Genomic DNA, 25886 nt, shown 5'->3' with positions numbered 1-25886 from the left:
ATTAACTCTGTGCGGGCGGGTAGTAGTGCGAATGAAAATATGTGCAAAATTTGTATGTGGGTTGTGCACACCAAAACGTGCCTGGAGGACACAAAATGCCAGCTGTTTTTTCAGCCGATCGCTTTTTAGCTGTGATACTTGAGATGTGAGCTGGTTGGTTGTTGTGATACTTGTCCCGCCCCTCCTCCACTGTGATTGGACGGCCGTGTAATGATGCATTTACAACAACCGCGGTAGAGGCGTGAAGCGCGAGTGATTTCATTGTTAAGTCAATGTGAAGGCATTCGGTGCGGCATGAAGCTTGCGCGAACTGAGCGTTTTGCGCGGTACGCGTGAATGTGCTTTTTGTGCATTTTGCGGTTCACGCGAATTTGCGGCTAACGCCCGAGTTGAAAAATTTGAACTTTGGCGGAATTTCGCTTCGCGTTAACCAATCAGGAGCCTGCTTGCTGCTGTGGTGGCAGCCCCGCCCGAAGTCACTCATTCAACCAACGCTTGTTATTGTCCATAAGCAGTCACCCGGAGCTATACGACACAAGTTCTTATTTCTATAGATGAGACGGGAATAAAAAGGACTTTGCTTGAAAGAGTGTCAGTGAAGACATCGGACAACCTGGTAAGCTGTAATACACATTTCACTTTTGAGTCACGTGACGTTTATCGACCCGCACTGTTTATTTCCCCCTATAGTAAGGTTACCACATACAAACCGGTAACTCTTTGATAAATGCACAATCAACATCAGTCATCTTGCAAACAGAAAACCGCATAGCACTTGCCCCTCCCACAAGAAGCGGAGTTTGCCTCTGACACGCGTCAAACGCTTGCTTTTTCCGCACGTCTACTCCGCTCTACATACGCAAATGCAAATTGTTCAAGCGGCAAACTAGGCGCGGTAGACGCGATTTTGAAGCCCAAAACGCGGTAAGTGTAAACTCAGCATAAGAACTTAAATTGACAAGCGGAGCTTTTCACCCAAAGTTGAATCCCTTTGAACTCTTGACGCCGAGTGCGGAAAAACCGCCGAGCGCCGGCTTATTTGAAAAGCGCATTGGAATCAATTGAAAACATGCGCCGGCCGCAAGCGTAAAAGCTTGTGTACGCCCCAATTTACCATTACACGCGCAACATTGACCCATCACGTCACCACTACTGTGACAGTGCGCGACCTTTGTTGATTCTTCTCGTAGCCTAGTTGGAGCGAGCGTTGCAGGAGTTGCAAAAAGTTTTGCCATTGATAGCCGGAAGCTAAACGTCTTCTCTTAGAAAGCATTTCGAAACGAGACTTAGGAGCACAGTAGGGGTTGTGTAGATAGTTTTTTTCTTGGTCTTTTTTATTAATAGGCCTATTTGTGTATAGTTATCAGGTTCCATTTGTGCCGAAAGTAGGCTACTTGAATGGCGCAAAACAAAGCGTACTTTAGCCTGTTTTATTAGCCCATTCACGACGATGTTGTGAGAGAGGTACGAGATAAAAAATAAAGCCCTTTAATTAGAATGATTTTAGCGTGTGCGATTTATGGGCCAAATATTAACGGGTCCGGGCGGTTGCGGATTTAATTTTGATATTATCACGGGTGACGGGTCGGATCTGGTGCTGAAATTTGTGGTTACGGTCGGAAGCGGTTCTCCAAAAATGGACCCGTGCAGGACTCTATAGTAAGTTATCCAGAGATAGTGGAATAAGGCTTCGTGTGTTTTGATTGCTTGTGACTCGCTCCTCCTGCGGTACGCCTCGAGGGGGTCGTATTTTTCCGTAAACGGTAGAGCTGATGTGTCTTTTATAAATCTGATAAATATAAAGACTCTTCAGAGATATGAAGGATGCAGTACAACTATACAGGTACTCAAGATAAACATGAGATAAGTAGGAACAGCGTGTGTTATGGGAGCTTTAAAGAGCCAATTTGTCCACTTTTGACCGCTTCTGTCCTAAAGGGATGGTCTATGTGCGAGTTCCTCTGCTTTCGTTTAAATGCAAGTGGGGGAAATGTCAGGTTTAAATTTATGTGAGAGTACCGTTGCTTGTTTTGCGTAACTGCACAACATTCTGTACATACATACATATTTTTGCGTCATAAGCTTTCATTTCAGAAGGTTGCAGCCTATATATGCTGTACAGACAGCAATGTAACTCAATAGGTTTTGCAAAACAACCATAAATACCCCCTCCCCCCAAGTTAATATCATATGACTGTTATAACACATTCACATAAGTGATATCACAAGCTCCAGTGAATCTCCAGCATTAGAGCACGTTGAATACTGAGACAGTGACGCAACTGTACCCATGGTGTCGTTTTGAGTGAACAGAGCAGATGTAGGCTGATAATGTGTTTGTGTGTGTGTGTGTGGGTGTGTGTGTGTTTGTTATTGAAACACCATTTTGCCTTAACCTCTTGAGCTTGTTGCGTCAGTAAAAGGCATTAAATATTCCAACGAATGCCTCAGTTATATGATGTTTTGGCAGCAGACTGAACAATTCACAGCTGCATTTACCATAATGAAATATTTATCAAACAAATTCTGGACTGCAGTGTTTTAGAGGCTTGATACCAAAACAACATGTCTCGGGTTTCCCATTACAGAACACGGATGAGACGTAAAATATTATTATGCAAAATACTCTACTGTATGTGCGCTTTGCATGTTTTCTAGTAAATGAGCATTTTTATCAGACTCTTCAGTAGCTATGTTTCCTGCTTTTATGCAGATTTTGAAGTATCACATCAGAAAATAAAATAAAAATGAATAAAAATCCCTTAATTCGCATAAAGGTTTGTATGCTCGCTTGAGGTGGTTTTGTTTAGTGCAAAAATTAGTTAATGCGAATATTTGAAGATGGAAACGCATATGCTGAATATATTTTGACGTAACGAACATTAAAGTTCACCTATTTCATGTCTAAAAACAAGGTTATTTTGTGTATTTGGTATCATACAATGTGTTTGCGTGGTTAATGGTTAAAAACACATTATTTTCCACATACCATACATTTTTGTTTCTCCAGATTTACCTCTCTTCCTGAAACACATGGATTTTGTATAAACTCATCGATTTGAAAAACGCTGTGACCCCATTTGCCAGCTAATCTGTACGTTGTGATTGTCCTGAATACCTCTGTCGTCAGCCGGAAATGTGACGCTCCTTACCATGTTTGAAAGATTCGGTAACAAAGAAATGCTAACAGGAGTTAACTTACAGGCTGAGTCTGAAGCGGAAGGAATTATGATAATGTCGGTCTTCTCTACATCACCAATCATTTACGTTGGAGACGATAACTCGCGTCATCGTTTACTTTGGGGTATGTATCGTTAACATGTACTAATACACACTTACACACCAAAGGAAATGTAAAATCGTGAATAGGAATATAGGTGCTCTTTAAACCCTTATGACTAATCAGCTGCTTCGGCTGATGGATTTGACAAGACCTGGAATGTTTTACGAAGCAACTGCAAAATTTTAAAACAATGGGTACATGGGTGTGAAACGGCAGCTTTCCAGAAGTGGTTTTGAGGGGAAAACTAAAATTAATGTTTACTGACAAAGTGCACAGGATTGTGGGCCACACACCTATTGTTATGACACTGGCTTCTGTTAATAACGGTTCATATTATTGCTTTGTGTTGTTTACTGCTGGTTACCAGGTTGCAAATACCACTATTATCCGCTTTGAAGAACTGGATGGAAATGCGCCTAATTCGCATTAGTTTTCTTTTCTGTTTTTGCGAACTTCGCTTCATGTTTGGAGGGAAACCCAGCTTCTTATTGATTCGGCCAACAAACTGTTTTTCTGAATGGTCTGAGGCCAGGATGAAGCGGATTTGATTCGTGCTGAGAGCATTCGGTAAATATAATTATTTCATTTTTGACGGAGGTGCCGTTTAGCCACATCTTTCCAATACAAATTCGAGAAATAATAATGTACTGAAACCAGGATGGTATTAGAATTTAAAAATATGTCATGTTTTTTTCTACAGAGTACAAAGCACACTCATATCTTTCCTCATGCTAATTCAGCTGCATGTGTCAACAGTGAGATGTGTTTTGGCGAGGTACTGTAAAATGTATGGAAAAGACAAAATACTGGACCTGTGCATTAGGCCTTGCAGTGTAATCAGCCTGACAGACCTTGCACTGTTGTACATATTGATGCGATAAAAAGAATCATAAAATCATAAAAATTCAATAAAACGATCATGAACAAACTATCTACAAGAAGACACTAACACAATGTTTGTACTAAAAAAATAAACAATATATCTCATTTTAATTACATGCTTCTCATGTAAACTCTGACAGCATTGAATCAGTATTAACGTATTATATCAAATAATTACACAGTGACGATTATGCACCTTATAATAAAATATTGCTTTTGTAGTTTTATCTAATTTTGGGTGTTTAGTTAATTTGTGCTTTTGTTCTATGGGTTGTAATTTATTTATTTGTTTTTAATTTTATGACTGTGTCTGTGTACTTGAATAACTTAAAGCATGGTTGACTTAAATTGGGGTCTTTGATCTGTTGTTTTTATTTGTTCTTCAGCTTGCTTGAAACTAAATGTTTTGTTTTATTTTATACAAACTCCAAATTACTTGCAAAAGTTAAATGAATGTTAATGCAAGAAGGCTACATGAACATTTTTATACAGACATGGTCATCGTGAACCTTGCCAAAGACAAAAGGCTTTCATGATTTTACCAAGTGGTTGATGTCCTCAGGGCACATTATGTTGACCCACGGACAAAATTTCAATCAACAAATCAGATTTCAGAAATAAGTTTACAGTTTGTTTAAAATTTAAGCTTACAACCAGGATTAGCTGCTTCTAGAACATTGTTTTTCAATTATCATTTCCCTCAGATTTTAGGGTTCAGTTATGCTTAGTGTTGGGGTTTGGGGTGGGTTTCAGTCTGATTTACAAAGATGTTGTCCTTGGGTCAACACAATATGTTGCCCTTAGGACATCTCTCACCTGGCAATAGCAGGTCGAGCATGACAAAATCCAGGATCTACATGCCGTTTTAAAATTAATTTGGTATTTTTCTATAAAGAGGCGTGGTTAACAGCTTAATAGTTTTTGATGTGTACTGGTATTGGAAAAAAATTTTTTTTTCACTAGCATTTGGGTATCACAGAGATCTGAACAGCTACAGTAATATCAGCAGTGTTGTACCGTCTTTCCTGACGTCAGCAGGAACATTGGTGATGTTCAAGTCTTCAATGTCCAGCTGCCAAAGGTTGGAGAGCTGCCCAAGTTCAGTGGGAAGTTCCTGGATCCCTGGATTACTACAGAGAAAAAAAAATTCAATTAAAGCTATGCAAGTCTAAACAAAACATGATTAGCCTGTTTCCTGTGAATTTATAAACCAGGTAATACTACTGCACTAGCAGTCAATATCTTCACTGTAGTGTAAGAAACTTTCACACACACTTGCAAAAAAATCATCATTGGATTCATTTGAGGCAACAACCTAATCAAAATTGATCCTCATGAGTGAGCGATTTGGACCACTGTACACATACACCCACTCCACATGCTTTTTACACCTTGTTATAAAGTATTATATCATGAAATCGTAGTAGTCAAGAGAATACAAACTGCAATTCTGTTCTCATTGTGACCCAATTCAAAGTAATCACATAGCATAAATTCTGATTTACTTTCCTTCTCCTTTTGATTGCAAGAAGATATAACGTACACTTTTTAAACAATCAGCCAATGTCCAATAGTGGGGGAAAAAGCTTTTATTGAGCGTGAGTTTAAAAATCTGAACTTCGGCGGATTTCCGCGCCACGTTAACCAATCAGGACCTTGCTGTAGTAGTGACGTGATTACAGGAAGCGAGCGAAGTCTCAGCGGAGTCGCAGAAGCCCCTACCATGACGCAAATTTCCACGTGAATGACTAGAATTTCACGCCCGGCTTTCACGCGCGAATGACGAAGTGAACTCAAATGTTCATGTGTCCAACTATGCACGAATAGCGCTTTTTTGTCGCCTCTACTGCGGTTGGTGGGAATGCACCATTATGGGGCTTACACACCAAATGCGAATTTAACGATTTGCATGATTAGATTACATACAAAGTCAATGCATACACGACGAGACACAAACTCACGTGGGGAGATGCGAATGACGCGAATTGGGGGGCGTGATTGCCGTGAAAACATGCGCTATTCGTCTCAAATGCGTCACAAAGTTAAATCACGAGAATAATCTAGAACGAGGAACGCGTTGCCTCGTGTTTGGTGTGTATGCAGCATTAGAAAGGATGTGTTAAAGAAAACACAATCAGTGTTAGTTTAAGGACAACACACTAAATCTCAATTATTAATTAGAACAACACATTTTTTGTTACTTTTAACATAGTCTCAGCCTCAGACGTCACGCCCACAAACTGTTGGCTGAACGTCTGATGTTTTTCGTACATTTTTCTGGAAACCCTGTGAAAATGTTAAAGTCGTCTTTGATTGGTTGAAAAAAACGTATTTCCAGGAGACGCGAGTGTCGCGATTAGTTTCGGTCCCTGGAAAACAAACCTCTGACGTTCCATTGAGGAAGAGAATCAGTCGTGTTCACGTGGATAATAATGAGCAGTTATCATGATTAGCTAAACATTGGATTCTCAAAAATCTGCAAAGTTCGCGGCATCGACTCTCTAAAAGACGTCCAAGAGTTTTGCTTAAGGCAGTTAGTGGAGTCAAAAAGTTCGGTTCTCCTGAATTGCTTGTATGTGTTAAAAAGTGGAGAGATATGCTTCAAACAGATGTTTAACGGGAGCGTCTCATTGGTGTGGCTGTTGATTAAGTGCACAACGTTGGCCTATGGTGAGTAATGTTGTTTATTTAGATGCTATTCGGTTGCGGCTGGTTATTTCAATAACTGACTTGTTGCCAGCCGGCTCATTATTGTGGGGAGTCCAAAACGTGACGCAAGATGAAACAAACTGTGATTGGTTGTTTGACATGTCGGTCAAACAGCTCGTGGGCGGGCTTTGTCCAGAAAAAGCAGCGAAAAACACCAGACCTTCAGTATTGAAGGTCTGGCTACGCGAGACTACTTTTAACACAACTTCAATAATCAACACAAAATGACACATAATGTGTTAAAAGCATCACACAATTTTTTTTTTAATTAACACATTCTTTCTTAGAATGTAGGGCTTCACGATTAATTTGAAAAAAGATTACGATCTCGATTCATAAATTGTAACGATTCGTCTGTCTATTAAACCTTTGACAGAAGTCAAACCGAAAATTTAAACATGGGTCGCTGTCGCGGAGTCAGAGAGAGCCATCATCCTGTAAAGGATTTTTAAACAATGGGTTGCAATTACAATAAACGAGTGAACCATTGAACTAATCAACGCATTTAAATAAATTAAATAAATAAATTAAATAAAACAAAAAGTAAAACAAAAAAGTTTTAAGTAAACTTTATAAAAAAGTAGCACTTGCTCATAGTATAGACGATAGTATCGCCTATCGGCACAACCCTAGTGACCTCCGCATTTAATCTATCCCAGTGAGTAGTAAACACACGCACATGCAAGTCATGAACACACAGCTATCCCTACACCACCCGGTTAGCAATTGGGTTTAAGGTGCCTTGCTCAAGGGCACCTTAAGTCCCAGCCTGCCGGGCATGAGACTCAAACCAAATCTCGGGTTACAAGCCTGACTCTGACTCAAATCATGACTCAAACCACTAGGCCCACTCCTTTCTCCGACTTTATGCATCAGGAGCCAACTTTATGATGCTTAAAAATTGCTGTCTATGCAGAGAGTGTACTGGCTTTTAAAAAATTCAATCCATCACAATAATAATTATTGAACTGAACTAATTCTTGTTTAAAAAAGACATTAAGTTTGACGTAGTGTAAAATAGTTTAATCCAATTGCACATTACATAAATCTTCAGTCCACTTAGAATGTAAAAATGTCTTCTCTAGAGATCATCACGGTTATGATCAAATCCATCAGCAGCACATTGACAATGCACACACATTAGTGCTTTTCAGTATTCAGTACCTCCGCCAAGCAAAGGGTTATGCATACAGAAGTCTTAACCCTTTCAGACCCTGCGTCCACTGAAATGGACATCACAATCAAAATAAGGCACACTGATTAAAAACCTGAGAAATCAGGTCTGAAGGGGTTAAAAGTGAAAGAACCCCTTGACTAATATTAAAAATACTAAAATGTACTATTTGGCCCTATTTTACATTTATATACTGTAGTATTCAACTGCTACACACTACAACAAGCAAATGCACTGTCTATGCATTAATCAACGTCTAATTATTCAAATTAAAACAATAAAGATCCATAACAAGACTGTGAGTCTACAAACTACAATTCCCATGATGCACAGCTGCTGCGCTAGGACTTACTTGGAAAGATAGAGTTCAGAGAGGTTCCTGAGGGCACATATTGAAGGCGGCACACATTCCAGCTGGTTGTCGTTCAGGAAGAGAACTTCCAAAGAATCCCGCAATATTACGGGAAACTGGATGGAACAAACTGCAAAAAAAAAAGCCACCAAAGTATAAGAAACTCACTGAAACCACATAATGTACAGCTGAATTACATCCCTGAACATTAAGCACACATGACTGTGCTACTTAACTACTGCAATAATATGGATGAGTGTTTCGACAGCAGGCCAGCGGTAAAGATTAAAAGAATAAAATAAAGTGCATTTCATCTGAAAACCATTTTATTTAGCCGTAATCACAAAAACACATCATTTAATATATAAGCCATATTTATGACTCTGGACCACAAAACCAGTCATAGTAGCACTGATATATTTGGAGCAATATCCAACAAAACATTGTATGGGTCAAAATTATAGATTTCAAATGCCAATAATAATTAGAATATTAAAGAAGACATTTCACAAGACATTTTTAGGAAAATAAATATTTGGTGTCCCCAGAGTACATTTGTGACATTTTGTTTAAGCTCAAAATACCATATAGATCATTTATTATAGCATGTTAAAATTTCCACCTTGTGAGCAAAAATGTGACATTTTTGGATGTGTCCTTCTTAATGCAAATAATCTGATCTCTGCACTTAATGGCAGTGCCGTGGTTGGATAGTGCATATTAAGGGGCGGTATTATCCCCTTCTGACATCACAAGGGGAGCCAAATTTCAATTTTCCTATTTTTTTACAGCAGAGAATGGTTTTACCAAAACTAAGTTACTGGTTTGTTCTTTTTCATGTTTTCAAGGTTGATACAAACACTGGGGACCCAATTAAAGCACTTAAACATGGAAAAAGTAATTTTTATAACATTTAAATGTTATTTTCAGTTCGGGCGGGCCGCCTAAGCTGGGAAACCCTACTGCCTTAACTAGGTCGTTAAAAAAAACAATTTGCTGCAAAAAGGTCGGCAAGTGCATCTCGGAGAATAGCGCGGACACGTTTCACACCGCGAGCGGGCACGCAACACATGGCCGCAATGAGAAAGACGTGGTTCGGACCGTCACTGTCTGGAGGATAACTAGCCAGTTATTGTGTTAGTCTATAGTTCTTGCAAATTTAAAGTAAGTTAGAAGGTGATTTTGTTGTTTCAGCAACCTGCTAGCTAGGTTTCACGTGCCTGTTGATTCAATATAATTGTTGAGCGCTCTTGCTCACGTTATTTATGTGCACTACCGTAAAACTTCAAATAATAGCCGAGTCCCAAATAGACACCTGTCTCTTTTAGACGCCTGGTGTGACGACAGGTTTGGGTAAATAAACGCCTGTCTCAAATAAAGGCCTGGTCTGTTTTTTAGTTTCGGGTTGTATTTAATCTTCTAAAACCCGTCAGATAGTCTGTTTAAGACAGTTCTATGGTGCAGATTGAACACGCTAAAGTTTTTTTTGCTTACCGGTAGATGTCACGTGACAGACGCAGTCGTTCCTTTACTCATCACTATGACAACACAACAAGCTTCGTCGCCAGGATTGAGGTGATGATGACAGTAGCGAAGTGGCAATCGGGAGAGTCAGGACATTTCCCGGTGGGCCGGTAGTGTTTTGGGGCCGCTGATAATAGCCGGGCTTTCAGTCTTTTGTCATGCATGCACTCCCGCCACACATTGTATTTCTCACGCGGAAACACTATTTATCATATTTAATATGCTGCAGCGCCTAAAATGTATCTGGCCGCACTGCTCTCTCTCTCTCTATCAAGCCCGTCTCCCCTGGAGTTCTAGTCGAGCGAGCCAATACAAAAAAAAGAAAGAGGCTACACAATAGCCAATCAGAAAATAGCACTGTTGTATCTGGGTAAGATTTCACGCAACAACCAATAAAAAAACATATCATTGTTTGCTTTATTTATACTGCCAATAATTTAAGACTGTTGTTATTACACTAACTAATTTGTTAAACACATTCAAATTATAAATAAAATGTAATGGGGCGGTTTCCCGGACAGGGATTAGACTAGTCCTAGACTTAAACACTTTTAAGAGCTCTCCAAACTGAAAACAACTTGCACTTACATATCCTAAAATACATCAGTGCCCTTTGTTTTGCCTTAAAATGCACACAGGTAATGTTTTTAGTAAGGCATGTTTGTTAAAACTAGTTATATTTCCTAATTAAACTAAGGCCTAGTCCTGGATTAAGCTAATCCTGGTCCGGGAAACCGCCCCAATATGTGGTAACCTCCTGCTGTCATGCTGGAACAATTAAATTAAAAGCCTGTCTCTTATAGACGCCTGTCTCTTTTAGACGCCTGGTGTGATGATAGGTTTGGGAAAATAAAAGCCCGGGCTATTATTTGAAGTTTTACGGTATTTAGATGCTACAGTAGTTACACTCCTTTAAGATAATGTAATTAATAGTGGGAAATAATCAGTTTTTAAAATGTTTGCGCTATCTATCATCGTTCGCCAGACGTTCTACAACATCTGCTTTAGTTTATGTTTATTAACCCTTTAGTTTCACTTTATCACACACCTATTCCCGTTAGAGGTAAAACATTTAATTCATTAATAATCTAGTATGTGTTCATTTTCTGTCATAGTTTCTTCAAAATTAAGTCTTATTTGAGTGTTTTAAATAAAAATATTTAAATTTTCATCATGAGGCTTACGCCCCGACCCTTTGATATCCACGCCCCCTATCCCACCGCTCAACCTTACCACCTTAACTAACAAATATGTATGTCATCTTTAAATAAAGGTAATGTTCCATAAAGATATTTTGTACATTTCCTATCGTAAATATCACAGATGTTTTTATCATTAGGAATATGTGTTGCTAAAGACTTCATTTCGACAACTTTAAAAAGGAAATTTTCTCGATATTTAGATTTTTTTGCGCACTCAGATTCCAGATTTTCAATTAGCTGTATCTCAGCCAACAAACCATACATCACTGGAAAGCTACTTTATCCAGCCTTTAGATGATGTATAAATACTATATATATATAATAAAAACCGACCCTTATGACTCTTATAAACTTATGGTTTTGTGGTCCAGGGTCATATTTTTGTTAAATTTTCAGCAAAAATATATAAACCGTTGTAATGTCATGCTATTACTGAGATATAAATCAATTTGGCCTTTATTTAATATTTTAGAACCCTTTAATCGACCATGTTGCCTTTACAATAACAATCCATACAGTTATAACCATGGTGATTGTTCTGGTTTTATTGCCAAGCAGTTGCTCAGCGTTCACTTTGGTTAACTTATTTCTGGACTGGTAATGCCATAATTACAGTCTTACGCTGTGATGTGCCATGGCAACATAACCACAGTGTTTGGATATGCAGCACTGTACCTGTTTCTGGGTCCCTTCTGTGCCACGTAGTGAAGAAGGCCAGTTTCCTGGTTTTGGTAGGTTCCCCTGTCCTTTAAGTAAAAAGTACATTTCACAATCCATATTGCTACACAACAACGAGGACCGTAAAATGTATTGATGGTGAAGAAGCGTTTTAAGACATACTGTATGTGTGTGTATAAGGCTCTTTTACAAAACCTAGTCAGCCACCTTAATAGGCAACAATCTAAATAAAATATAGTGACTAAGTGACCAATTTAGAATGATTGATTTAGAATGATGATTTTTGAATGATTTTCTGTGGGCAGAGAAAGTTATGCCCTGTTTATCCGGGTTTTGGCCTCACCGTGCGTTTTTGAAGGAGCGCTCTGAGCGGAAAAGCTCCCATCATTACTTGTGTTTATTCCATTGTCCATTCGAATAAGGGGAGAGGCGGGCCTTCCGTTGTGGTGACAGAAGTTTACAGCTGCTTGGAACAACCAGAGACTGCCCTTAATGCGTATTTGTGCACCTCTCACCCTCGATCAAGAGGAGCAAGCGTCCTCTTTTTAATTCTTTCCTCACCATTGACGAGTTATCTCGTCAATTAAGAGAAAACATTTGAATAAAAAACGTGTTACCGATGAATTTTTATGTTAATCTGCAATACCGCGATTATCCACTAGGCGCACTTACCCAATTTATGAAAAACTGAAGCCAAAATGTTATTTACTAGTTTTAAAGGAATAGTCTACTCATTTTCAATATTAAAATATGTTATTACCTTGACTGGGAGTTGTTGGTACGTCCCTCTGTCGTCTGTGTGCGTGCACGTAAGCGCTGGAGCGCGCTGCGACGCTTCAAATAGCATTTAGCTTAGCACAATTCATTCAATGGTACCATTTAGAGATAAGGTTAGAAGTGACCAAACACATCAACGTTTTTCCTATTTAAGACGAGTAGTTATACGAGCAAGTTTGGTGGTACAAAATAAAACATAGCGATTTTCTAAGCGGATTTAAAAGAGTAACTATATTTTATGGCGTAATAGCACTTTTGGGAGTACTTCGACTCGCCTGAAAAGTCCGCTCCCCTTCTCACTCTCATAATGGGAGTGGGAGGGTGTTACTGCGCCGAGTCGAAGTGCTCCCAAAGGTGCTGTTGTGCCATAAAATGTAGCTCCTCTTTTAAATCCGCTTAGAAAAGTGCTACGTTTTATTTTGTACCACCAAACTTGCTCGTATAACTACTCGTCTTAAATAGGAAAAACGTTGATGTGTTTGATCACTTCTAACTTTATCTCTAAATGGTACCATTGAATGAATGGGGCTAAGCTAAATGCTATCGAAGCGTCGCATCGCACTCCAGCGCTTACGTGCACGCACACAGATGATAGAGGGATGTATCAACAATTCTTAGTTAAGGTAATAACATATTTTAATATTGAAAATGAGTAGACTATTCCTTTAAACTCTGTGTATGTTTTGATTATTGTTCTGAATCTGATCTCTAACAAAATTCCTTCACAAAAATTTTATTATGTAATTTGTAAATAATGTAATTGTCTGTTCTTTCGTTTGATATATTTGTATGTTTATATATTTTTTAGAAGAAAAATTTCCTCGAAGGCATTTTGTGAAACTTTTTGCGATAATCACAAAAAATGCTGATGAAAAAATGGCTGGCGGCGAATGAGTTAAAGCTTCTGCTTATATGACAGTTAACAGCAAAAGCTGCCTCAGTGGTTGCCTAGCAACATAAAAGCCGTCCCGCACTGCTCTTTTTTAAAGTGACCAAAAAAGGCAGTGTGGCACACCTTGCGTTTAGAAATGTTTCGTGTGATCTGCCCCTTAGAAGACCATCGGCAGTTACTCCATTCCTTATTTAAATATTCATGCAACTGATTTTGAGAAAGATTGTTGTTAGCATGTGGCTAAGCTAATGCCTTCATACTGTCATAAATTTTATATTTATGATTTACAGTGCATTTAAGCTATTTATTTTATCAGTATGCGTGTTCTCTGGGAATCTAACCCATGACAGTGCTGATGCTATGAACTAGAGGAACACATACTAAGCAAAAAAGCTACTATTTTTAAGACTTAATGTAGAATAAAATACATAAGGAATAACTGACGACGGGCGATTGAATTATAAGAAAATAATGCACACCCAAGGTGGTTACACGAAGCGGAGTGCCGTTACACCGCGGGTGTGCATTATTTTCGAATAATTCAATGACCCGGAGTCAATTATTCCGCTTACACCACGGTTCCCAAAAATATTGCTCTGTTGCCTTTTTTTAAGACATTTTAAAGGTTAGGTGTGTGGTTACTGAAAAATAATCAACACCCATGGAACATTTCTCAACCAATCAGAATAAAGCATTCAACAGCCCCGTGGTATAATTTTAATTAATTAAATATATATATATTTATTTATTATATTATTTTATTATATATATGATGCACTATGACAAAATTTAATCCAAGACAAATCCAGGGCAAATCAAGAGAAATTTGGATTTATCTTGGATAAAATTGGGGATAGACTTTTCTTCAAAGATGTGCATTGCTTGTTTTGAATTTGGTCAAACATAATTTATAATTTACATTTATGTTTACGAAAGACACTTAAATCCGAAGCATTTGTATTAGTATGTGCACTCCCTGGGAAACAAAACCACAATTTTTTTGAGCTACTAATGCAATGCTATAGACCCTTTTAATGTTTGTACACTTTGATGACGTGGCAACGTATGCGCACGCATATTGGCAACGGAAGTACTGCAAGAATCAGCAGTGAAGCAACACATACAGAGAAAGTTATTTTAAAAAGTTAACTTTATCAACTTGTTCAACACAGCTACCAGATCCATGTACTAAAGTGGAGTGGATAGAAAACGTTAGCAGATGGCCAAATATAAAGTGGACAGATACATATTTACGTATATTAGTATATTATACTAGTGCAACCAAACGCAACAACCAGACATTTTGATGCTGGGAAACCGTTTTGATAAACTTTCTCAGTTTGTTAAAATGTTAGAACCACTGGGGAACAAACAACACCACTTCCGTTGCCAAAATGCGCGCACAGGCTATTTGATCACATGGGCTGTAAAAGGGTCTATATGAATTAAGCTACACAAAATCCAAAAATAAACTAACATTTCAAGCAGCCCTTGTGCTTTTTGGCTGCACACACAAATTACGTCCTTAACTTTTACTAGATTTTGCAACAGAGCCTATAAGCAAAGGTGTGTTCGCACTTGACCTACTTCCCCAATTGGTTTCTGGATAGGTCTAGTGTGCGGAGATGAGAACATTTCCATTTGTTAGGAGTGGGAAGAGTGGATATTTTATTCCCACACAACTTCAGAGAGACAACCGCCTAAAAAACACACACAAAAGCACACCGTCATTTCTCTGACTCACACACCTGGAGGTATAAACATGATGTTTCATTAATGTATAACGGTATTGGCCTGCACTGGTAATTTTTCAAGACAATTTGCGAGTGTGAACTTGATATCACGGGCACTTATTGTAAACACATTAATCTTTGTTATCTCACCGAGGAACACTGAATGAAGAAGCAGGGTAATGTTTAAACTACATGGCCATGGTTTAAGCTCCATATAAAAGTTACTAAATAATCTACATTATTCAAAGCAGCAGGTTAATGCTGTTATCTGGATGTTCTGGGTAGTTGCTTCTTGGCCCAAGTCAAAACTTGGTATCTATGATATTGTGGTATGCCTATGACATGTCTTCACCCCCAACTACTTTCATTTTAAATTTCACATAGACTATAAAACCTTTTCAAATAGCAAATATTTATAAAGTCAAACTGCTCAAGCATTAAATTAAATTTTAAATGACTAATCACCATCTCTCCCCCCGTTGTTCTAGCTCAAGGACTTTAGTTTGCCATCTCTCCTCGTTTCTCTCTCTCTCTTACTTTCTTACATAGTTTTGTGTTGACATCTGACCAGAACCTTGCGAAAACAATGATGAAGTTAACGGAAAACTCAAATACTATAAAATCTTTACTACTGACTGAGCTGCTCTGGCATATATTTGTAAACATTCGTGGCTCACTTTGGTTCTTTCAAAGTTGCTAAAAAAACTGTGATTAGCAAACTTTAAATGTTTCTTCTTAAATCATCTATTTTATAAATCTATTACTGTAAAGAACACACAGATGAAACACTGGATGTTTGAATATGCTCAATATGATGTTTACTACGAGTACAGTGCCATCATGTGGTAAAGATGAAGAAAATAAGTGGAACAAATGGCCACTAATGAAAACGCTTGTTCATTTAATAACATTTTGTCATTAAAAAGTTCAGTTAAAAACTTTGTATTTGGTATTCTTCTTCTGGATTGAATGACATCACTGACACAAGCCTGCGTGGACTTTGCACAAAATTGTTCAAAACCTGATGATTCATGATTTCCCAGCATGACGGAGATGGAAAATGTTAGCACACACTGGTTGAAACCCAAAGCTGTCGGATCCTCAGAGAGCGGGTCATTTCTTACCTCCAGCTCAAATATGTATGAGGGAAGCTCCTTCAGGCTGTTCTCAGAGAAGTCCACCTCCTTCAGATGAGTCCTCCAGAAGATGGAGATGGTGTCAGAGAGGCTCTCTATCTGGTTGTTTGAAGCTTTGCAGATTTTCTGTGGGGTAAAATTATCTCAGTATTATCTCTAAAAAGCAATGTAAAACTTATTATGTACAACTTACAGTTAACACCATGCTCGACTAAATGCACTTGATGTATATTACAGTGTATTTTAATGTTCAGTATTTGCCAACTATGAACTTTAAAATAAAACCTGTCCTTGATATTTTATTCTGGTATGCACAGTAGTCGCCTCAAAAAACGAAATAAGGTACCTTTGGCTTTGCTATGTTCTGAGTCAGATGTGCATGTTGCCTAGAATTCCCCATATAGCACAGCCAAAAAGTTTTACTTCCTTAATACATCAATAATATTTAAATGCCATTAGCTCTCATGTCATAATCAAAATCTCTATTCATGCAAAATGGAGATATGAGAGCTGTGGAGGGGGAGAACAGCAGTAAATAGCAACTTCTGTCTACATTATTTCTGCGCTACGTCTTTGGTCATTTTTTGTCCTTTTGGAGCTTGACAACTGTGGTCACAATAAACTGTTATTATCCCGGTCATTTATAAACTTTTTTTGAATTTTAATAGAAGCAAAGGACCATCATACAGGTTTAGAAGAGCATCAGGTTGAGTAAATAATACAAATAAATTTGGTGAGCTACAGTATATCTTTATGTAAGATTTATTAAGGAGCATTACTAGAATGTTAACAGTACTGTATATACAATGTTTCGGAAAGTTTTTCGAACATGAAACATACGTAAAAATCTTGCTTTATTTCTTTTATGGGCAATTTCAGTGCAGAAAGTACAGTAAAAGTTCTTATATGGACACTTTAACCGGAAAAACGCACATACAACCAAGAGCTGACACAAAATCAACATCACCGAAGAAGTGTGTTGTAGTTTGTGAGGGAAACATAAGCTTGTTTAGTTCCCAAAGAACCCAGCCTTATGGAAACAATTGATATAGTTAGGGGTAGCAGCTGAGTTGTGCGTGTGTGTTTGTTTAACGCTGGATTTCGTTGAAATGAGGAGGTTTCCCGAACAATGGCTTAACCCGCTGCTGAACCAACATAGTACAATGCATAGTTGGAGAAACGAACTACCTTGTCACGACTGTTTCCCAAAAATTTGTAACTTTGTCGCACATTCGTCGTTTGAACCATGTTGTCACGTGTGGGGTAAAATACTAATTAATCTGTGCAAATTGATTTAATGTCAGATTATTGCTGTAAATAATATATAGCGCATCAGAAGACTGATTTTGTTATCGTAATTTAGTTATATGTTGTTTATTTTCAATATATTCAATTCATGCGCAAGTTCCCTCTTACGTCACTCCTCCCAGGGATTCCCCAGGGTCTTAAAGCTCGTAGGACTGCGCACATGCACAGTTTTCAAAAGCAGCACTTTAATTCTGTTTAAAAACTTAAAGACGTAAAATAAAATTGTATATATTTAGAATGATGGATATAGACTGTACGACATGTTTTTTGCTTATTTTGTTCAAAAGCATGATCAACGCAAGTCTACATATTATAATAAAAAGGAACTATGCTTCTTACGACAGATGAAGAGCTGTCAGTCAAATCACACAAGTTTGCGATGCAGCTTGCGAATGTTCGTTTGAACTATGGTTTCGGGAAACACCATATCGTTGAACATTGTCAGTACCGACGAAACTTACGACAGTAGTTGGCTAACGATGCATTTGGGAAACGCACCCCTGGTCATGTCGCAGGTGTCAAGTAGAACTGCATCAAATAAAAGTCGGCAAGTAAGAAGGGGTGCATAACGATTAATCGCAACTCCGTTTGCTAGAGATGCGCGGTTGGCGATTACAGCCTTGGACTTCGCGGATAAACGTGGATCGGGCGGATGACGTGACGAAAAATAATATTTTAATTAAATTTGGGCGGGTGGCGGATCGACTGCTTGTTATTAGCTGTGTCCTTCTAAGCATGCGACCTTAAAAGGTGAGCACTCTGTCTTTCAAGGTGGCAGGCTCAGAAGTTCGCGAACAGAACTGAAATGAGACGGTCTAGCCTTCTGAGGACCCATAATTTGCGTCACCTGTTGCACGCGCCCACCGCGCCTGTCAGCAATAAACAGCGGAGAAATTTCTGACTTATTAAAATAAATATGTAATCAGAAAAATATTAATTTATTTTAGAAAATATGACACATTGATGTAGATTAAACTACTCAACAGTATATCAAATATCAACCTTAGAAATATACGCAACATAAACCGAATAATATTAACACAAAACATAACTTATAATATTAAAACAGTGACAAGAAAACGTTTTCTAATACACTTTTATTTAATAAAGGTTTTAATTGTTTGGGATATCCTCAGCTGTTAAGGATCCATTCGTTCTATCATTAACAGCGCAGAGAAATGAGGACGCATTTTGACACAGCTCTTATCAACGCCGGCGAAGGAGATACGTGGCAAACTCAAAAAATGAGAATTAAAAACAAAGGAAATAGAAGGTCAGAAAAGGGTTGCCTGGAATAAGTTTTACAAAGTGGTAAATCAGGATGACACCAGTGCAGAGTAGACTATGTCATTTGTGCGTTTAATTTAGGCTATTTATTTATTTATTTTTGTCCCATGTGCGCCGATCGGAGACTGAGTTCACTGCTGATATTCCAAAGCTTTCTAGTCTCGCGGCTGTCATCAGCAGCGCCTTGCATCGTCCAGTCAGCGGATGGCGGGCGGGTGCGGTTTTGAAAACTGGTCAGAAACGTTGGTGCGGATGGATGGCGGACGGATGATGAGTTTTGTGATGCGGTTGCGGATGAAATAATAGCCCATCCGCGCATCTCTACCGTTTGCAGAATAAATATTTTCAATGTTTTTTTCAAAATATCATAAATGAAAAAAATTTTGCCTTGATTATTGGATTGATTTTGTCGTAGTGCATCATAGGATAGCCTTCCAAAGCGACTTGGATTTAAGCATTTTATTAGTATGTGCACTCCCTGAAAATCAAACGCAAAGTTTTTGAGCTACTAACGCAATGCTCTACCAATTAAGCTACAAGAAATCTGAAAATAACATTTGAAGCAGCCCTTGTACTTTTTGGCTGCACACACACATGATGTCTTTAAATTTTACTGGAGCCTATAAGTAAAGGTGTGTTCACACTTGACCTACTTCCCCAATTAGTTTCTGGATAGGTCTAGTGTTCGGAGATGAGAACATTTCCATTTGTTAGGAGTGGGAAGAGTGGAGATTTGATTCCCACACAACTTCAGAGAGACAAGCGTGTGTATTTATATACTGTATACCTAAGTATTATATATAGTAGACACACATATATGAAGTATGTAAACAAAAACTTTTATTCTGCAAACGATAATCATTAATCATTATGCAGCCCTACACATAAGTGCATATAATATAATCGACACAAACATGTAGTGAATCATACATTTTCCAGAGGTAGTGCAATAATGTTTTGTGTGTTTCTTGCTTGTGACTCACTCTGCCCGCGGTACGCCTCCAGGAGCTCGGGTTTATCAGAAAGAATCGGTACAGCTAATCTGTCTTTTTTAAAATCTGATTAAACTAAAGACGTTTAAATTAGGAATGTAATACTACTCTATAGGTACTCAAGATTAACATGAGATGAAGCAGAAACAGCGTGTGTTATGGGAGCATTAATATATAGTGGATGACAGTAAACAGCATGTGATTATATGAATGTTTTGGACAAGAGTAGTGACCCACCAGAGGACAGGCCCAGGGGTCCGGGAAGCTGGTGAGTTTGTTCCTGCTGACATTCAGACTGTTGAGAGATTTCAGACAGTGCAGTACTGAGGACGGGAGGTTTGTCAGGTAGTTGTCTGATATGTCCAGCTCCTGCAGTTTACGCAGACCTATCCAGTTAGTGCCTGCGGGAGAACGGACAACTGTTACTGCTTTAACAAGCAAACTATCAAAACTATGCTGAATACACAACATCAAAGAAATGTACTCGCTCAAACGCAACATCTAAGCCACACTTTAAAAAAGTCATGACATTAAATAACAAAATGTCAAACCAAATGGCATTTGGTCTTTTAGGTTTGAAAAGGTAAAACAATAAATATATTGTTATAATAAAAGCAAACAATATTTGGATACTTTTTGGTTGTAAAATTTTAGTGGAAAACCACACCTGTCATAACTCACAACATGGACGCATAATGCAATGACATTTATACATTTGAAATCAGTGTCCATAAACATTTTCGGGGTCGCTGTATATTCACTACTAAAGCAAATGAAGAGTTTGGTTCCAAAACGCGATAAACGCCATTTTTAAAAAATCAGTATTGTATCAGGTCAGTATTTAAAGCAACACTAAAGAACTCTGGCTCTTTGCTCCCCCTACAGGTTGGAAGCGTAATTGTTCATTACCACTGTCGTAAATACTGCAGCATAGCTGGCTCTGATTGGATTGTAGGTCTGCCGTAAAGCAAGTTTTTGTAGTTTTCACTCGAACTACAGGACCGCTACCCGACGGTTGGAAACTTCTTTAGTGCAGTTTTGGCCGATAGAGGGCTGCAAAGCGAATGTGAAAGTGCCATTCACCCTGTTTTGTGTGGATGAACCACTGAAACTTTTTTGGAAACGTTATTTTAAGGTAAAAAAACTATTTGGTGTTGCTTTAAAAGTAAATTCTTAAATTTACGCAAAATCCAATATCCGCCGTGTTATTATTTCTCCGTTCTTTCCCAAAAAGCAATAAACGCCACTCCTCCTTTTCTACAGAATTCAATAAATCGGCTCAACAAATCACAGCACACCATTCCACGCATTGTAAACAATAATGGTGGTGCGTTACTCACGGAATCCTAGTTTTCCCTCATCTTGTACTTCGTGAACAACAAACAATCACAAACAAAATAATACTTTGATGGCATTGACAAACCTGTGGTGTTTTTTTGTGATCGGAAAAAAACGTAAGCCATCAACATCTAAACGCGAGAGCCACTCGGGAGACGGAAAAATGCTGGTTGCTTGTTTCCCCGACAGCATCAAGCTTCTCTCATCCTAACACATTAACCCCAGGGGATCTTATGAAAAACTTTTCATTTTTTTTACGTGAAGCCAACGAAAATCGAGCAGGACCAAAACATTTTACAGCTGATCACTGTAAAAAAAGTTCAGCGACGACATCCCACGTATAACCGCAGCAATGACAGTGTTCTTAATATGACAAAGTAAGTGTTTTCAATAATGCCATTAATGTTTAATCAGTGTATACCACTTTTCAACTAAATGAATAACATGGCAAAGATGAATGCACATTTATATATTGATTCAATAGATTTATAGCATTTTGGAAAAAAAACTTTGGACGTCATGGATTTATTGCATTTTGTGGACAAAAATAATCAGTTTTTATAATAAATCTTTGAAAATGAAATTATAAATGTGAATTTTTTATATTTTTGCAAAAAAAATAGTGGTTTTCATTTTGTCACTTTCTTTGTATAGAAAACACGTTTTTACCGAAATTTGTCAAAATTGATTTATTGCATTATGGAACCAAACTCTTCAAATAATTTTTACTTGGTTTACCTTATAGCTTCAGGCTACAATGAATGTTTAACTTATTCTCATGCCCAGGAGTCCAATTAGTAAATGTTACATGCAGAGCTCAGCATCTTCATTACGCAACATTTCACCTTTAAGATGTATTAAAAATTCAAACATCTCACGTCTGCAAAAGTGGCGTTTATTTTGGCACCTATATTAAAGGATTAGTTTACTTGAAACTGTGAAACTGCTTAAATGTGACCCTGTCTATGAAATCCAGACTAATGTCTTATAATATAATGATAAGATTAGGAGCATCAAAGTTTGATTTCAATCATTAATTGAAATGACCTCACTTAGTCAATATTAAAGATATCCATGTTACATTTTCACACAATGTTCTTTATATTATGTAGGATTATTTTATGTAAAAAACAGTAAATCACAAAAATGACTTTAGCTGGTTTTACAGAAAGGCTCACTTATATCAGGTTGTTTTTTCAGACAAATCAAACAGGGTAAGTAATAATGTACTGCCATTGCACTAAATTCTCCTACACATATTTTCAATATCTCATTTTGTGTTCAACAAAAGAAATCAAGTCTTGAACAGTAACTAAAGATTTACAGTGAAATTTCATGCTATTCATTGAACACAATATAGGCTTTTGTAAATTAAATTGAATGGGCCAAAATCTATTCTACTTGTTTCATGAACATTAAAAAGGCATAATAAAAGAGGGAGATGGAGAGTAGGCACAACGTCATGAAAATAGCTGAGTTTCAATCACCCGAATTTTATGCGCATTTTAAAGTATGGCATTGAAAACGAGTGACGGAAACGCCAAATTTCAAATAAAAATCCCTTAATTCGCGAAAATGTTTTTACGCTCACTTGAGGTGGTTTTTGACTTATGCAATAAAGAGTAAATGCCAATAATGCGAGATGAAAACGCATTTGCGAATAAATTCTGATGTGGCGAACATTAAACCCAAGTGACTGACCGTCTAGCTGTATCAGCTGTCATTGTCTTTTCCATATATGGGGCTCGATGTCGTCTTAATGGCCTTCATTTGGCAATTACAAGCTGCACTGCTAGTAAATGTATATCTTGCCCAATCATAACTAAATGCTGTTGGTTACTATTGTAGTTTACCAATACCACTATCATTCGCTCGAAAAACTTGATGGAAACACACCTAATCACCTATTCGCATTTCTTTGTTGTTGTTTTTTTGCGAATTTTGAAAAGATGCCATTACCCCCAGCTACTGTCAAGAATAAGCAATACAGAAGTGTAGCATGCATCCGAGTGCCACCCCATAGTCTGTGTGTGTGTGTGTGTACCATTGGGGATGATAAAGAAGCTGTTCAGTTTGTTCTTGGCCGCAGAAAGACGCTGAATCTGGCCGAGGTGAAGCAAACCGGTTGGGAGACACTCCAGCTCATTCTCACAAAGATTGACGTTGCATAATCTACAGAAGACAGAAGTAGAGAAACAAGATGTATTGATTACGTTCACAACACCTGAGGCTTAATTTCAAGAGAAGAACTCATTTCTGCTTCCACTTTAACATGAAACCAAATGGGATCTTGATATCATAACAGTTTCTTGAATACAGTAATAAGATGACATGAACAGCAAATAGGGAACAACTGAAGTCTCTTTTTTTTTAAAGTGGCCTGAATTTAGATTTGCTTATATACTAAAGTCTGCATTCAAAACAATCTGAAATACAAAAAAAGACTTAATAATCTGATCTATACTAATCACATTCATTTTGTACCTCTTCATAGACCTTTTGCGAGTAGACGTCATAATGAAACGAGTGAAACTCACTAGAAAATGTCTTGTTGTGCTGTTAAGTGTCAGATTAGTAATGCCAAAAAAAGATGACCTTCATTTTTATGAAGACACCATTTGAAGATAAACGTAGGTGTTTATGGTTGCAATAAGCCCTTAAACGGACAGACTGAAGTGATGAAATCATCTGGAAATCTTTTAATAATTAGAATAGAAAATAAGTAGAGAAGATGTCCGTTGTTCTGTCGAAGTCTGTTCCCTCTTTGTGTTTTTTTTTTATAGCGTTTTCATCACATTACGTTTATAATTTATTTAGAAGAATTAAAGATTTAAATGAGTTCATAATATCAATAATATCACCATTTATTAAATATTTCATAATTTTTCAGTTTTCTATTACTTCTTTTTACCTTATATCTTGGACTTGGTCTTCCTGTTTGTTCTAAAATTATGATCTTCACATACTTCATAAATATATAAATATAACGCACACATGATGTAAAGTGTTATCAATATATAAACAGGCCTATACAAATTAAATTGTATGTAAACATAATAGTTTTTTAATAGTTTTAGAACAAACAGGTGCTATAAATATAAGGAAGAAATAATAGAAAACAGAAAATTATAAAATATTTAATTAATTATATTATTGCTTTTATATGTACTTTAGCAATTCATACTGTAAAAATAATTGATTTACCAATAAAGAAACAATACATATACATTACATACATGCACACATATATCAGTAGCCAAGCCATTTAAACTTTTAATTTATCTAAAAAATAAACGTAACGTGGTGAAAATGCTATAAGAAACATTCAACAGAACAACGCATCCATAAAAATCACAGTTTAACACTAAAACACTCCACACAACGCCACTGCAGAGCTGTCACTTTCTGCCACCAGTTGGGCTCCGCCCCCCAAAAAACGTCATCTCTGTTTGCAAACATGCAAAAGGTCTATGGAGATTACTTGACCGGAGTAATATTTGCATTTCAGTTACCAATCATTGGAATAGGGTTTTTGCCGAACATCACGTGAACAAACAGAAAACATTTGTCGAGAAAGTTTTAACAGCAGTATGAACTGATGGAAAATCTATTAAATTTAATGGTAGAACCAAGCTAGTTGTTTTATTTGTGGCATTTATTCCGTTTTAGTATCCAAATGTAAGCAAGAAGAAAAAAATAATACAACTTTAAAATATCAATCTGCATATGCGATAGACATCAGTTCTGCATTTTGTTATCTTTCTTTAAAAGCATCTTGAGGTAAACATCTTAACTTCTTGAAGCACACGTAAAAGACTTGAACCTTTTTTGCAGAATACAAAAGTTTGCTGTATTAATAGACGGTTTCATCGGACGCACGTGATACACGTCTGGTTCCGAACTTTACTTCCGGTTTCGTTTTTTTAATGGTCTGACTAGCAGTGATGGAGTACTCGAGTCCTGGACTCGGACTCGAGTCCGACTCGAGTCACTATTCTTTGGACTCGAGTCCGACTCGAGAATCCATTCTCTGGACTTGTGACTCGACTTGGACTCGCGGATTGATGACTCGTACTTGGACTCGGACTCGAGGATATATACAATCGGACTTGAGCATTCATCACTTTGTTTTTGACTAAATATGTTATAAAAAATTATATAAGGTGTTACACTTTTCCTGTTTCGTGCCCAAGACCGGTCGCGATCTCCCTTCACAGACACTGCTACCTCTCGCTCTCTTTGCTTGACAACACACTCACTGACGTCACTCACTTTTACGCTCGTGCAATGCATGATGCATGATTCGCGGGCTAAATGTTCACATTTGTAAAATGCAGAAAGACGTGCCCCGGATTGTGAAGTTCGCCTACGCGAATTTTGCTTCTAATGCTGGAAATAGCAGCGCTAAATGTTGTGTGTGTAGGTAAAAGACTGGGACAACCTCAAACTTTAACAGACACCTGTCACGGATGCACCCAGAAACGTAAGTAAAATGCTTTCCATTGCCTAACGTTAGCTTTTTAAAAAAAATATTACTGACTAATGCATATATAACAAACAGAAGAAGCTAGGGTTAATGTATGTCTGGTTCAGATTACAGCATTTTTTGTTTGTTAACT

General features: G+C 37.6%; 1 protein-coding gene across 1 annotated transcript in view; it reads right to left on the bottom strand.

Moving 5' to 3' along the window:
* Window positions 1–25886, bottom strand: part of lrrk1 (leucine-rich repeat kinase 1) — a 151199-nt gene that overhangs the window by 78471 nt on the left and 46842 nt on the right. Inside the window, exons 8-14 of the mRNA XM_073858779.1 lie at window positions 23312–23439; window positions 20167–20330; window positions 16331–16468; window positions 15061–15173; window positions 11802–11872; window positions 8401–8530; window positions 5183–5295 (exon numbers count right to left, since the gene is read on the bottom strand). Of these exons, the coding sequence (XP_073714880.1) occupies window positions 5183–5295; window positions 8401–8530; window positions 11802–11872; window positions 15061–15173; window positions 16331–16468; window positions 20167–20330; window positions 23312–23439 (857 nt within the window). The remainder of the gene's footprint in view (window positions 1–5182; window positions 5296–8400; window positions 8531–11801; window positions 11873–15060; window positions 15174–16330; window positions 16469–20166; window positions 20331–23311; window positions 23440–25886) is intronic.

This window comes from Misgurnus anguillicaudatus, chromosome 21 (assembly GCF_027580225.2).
Source record: "Misgurnus anguillicaudatus chromosome 21, ASM2758022v2, whole genome shotgun sequence".
NCBI lineage: Eukaryota > Metazoa > Chordata > Actinopteri > Cypriniformes > Cobitidae > Misgurnus > Misgurnus anguillicaudatus.
Note: the sequence above shows the minus strand (reverse complement) of the source record. Positions and strands in the feature narration are given on the sequence as shown.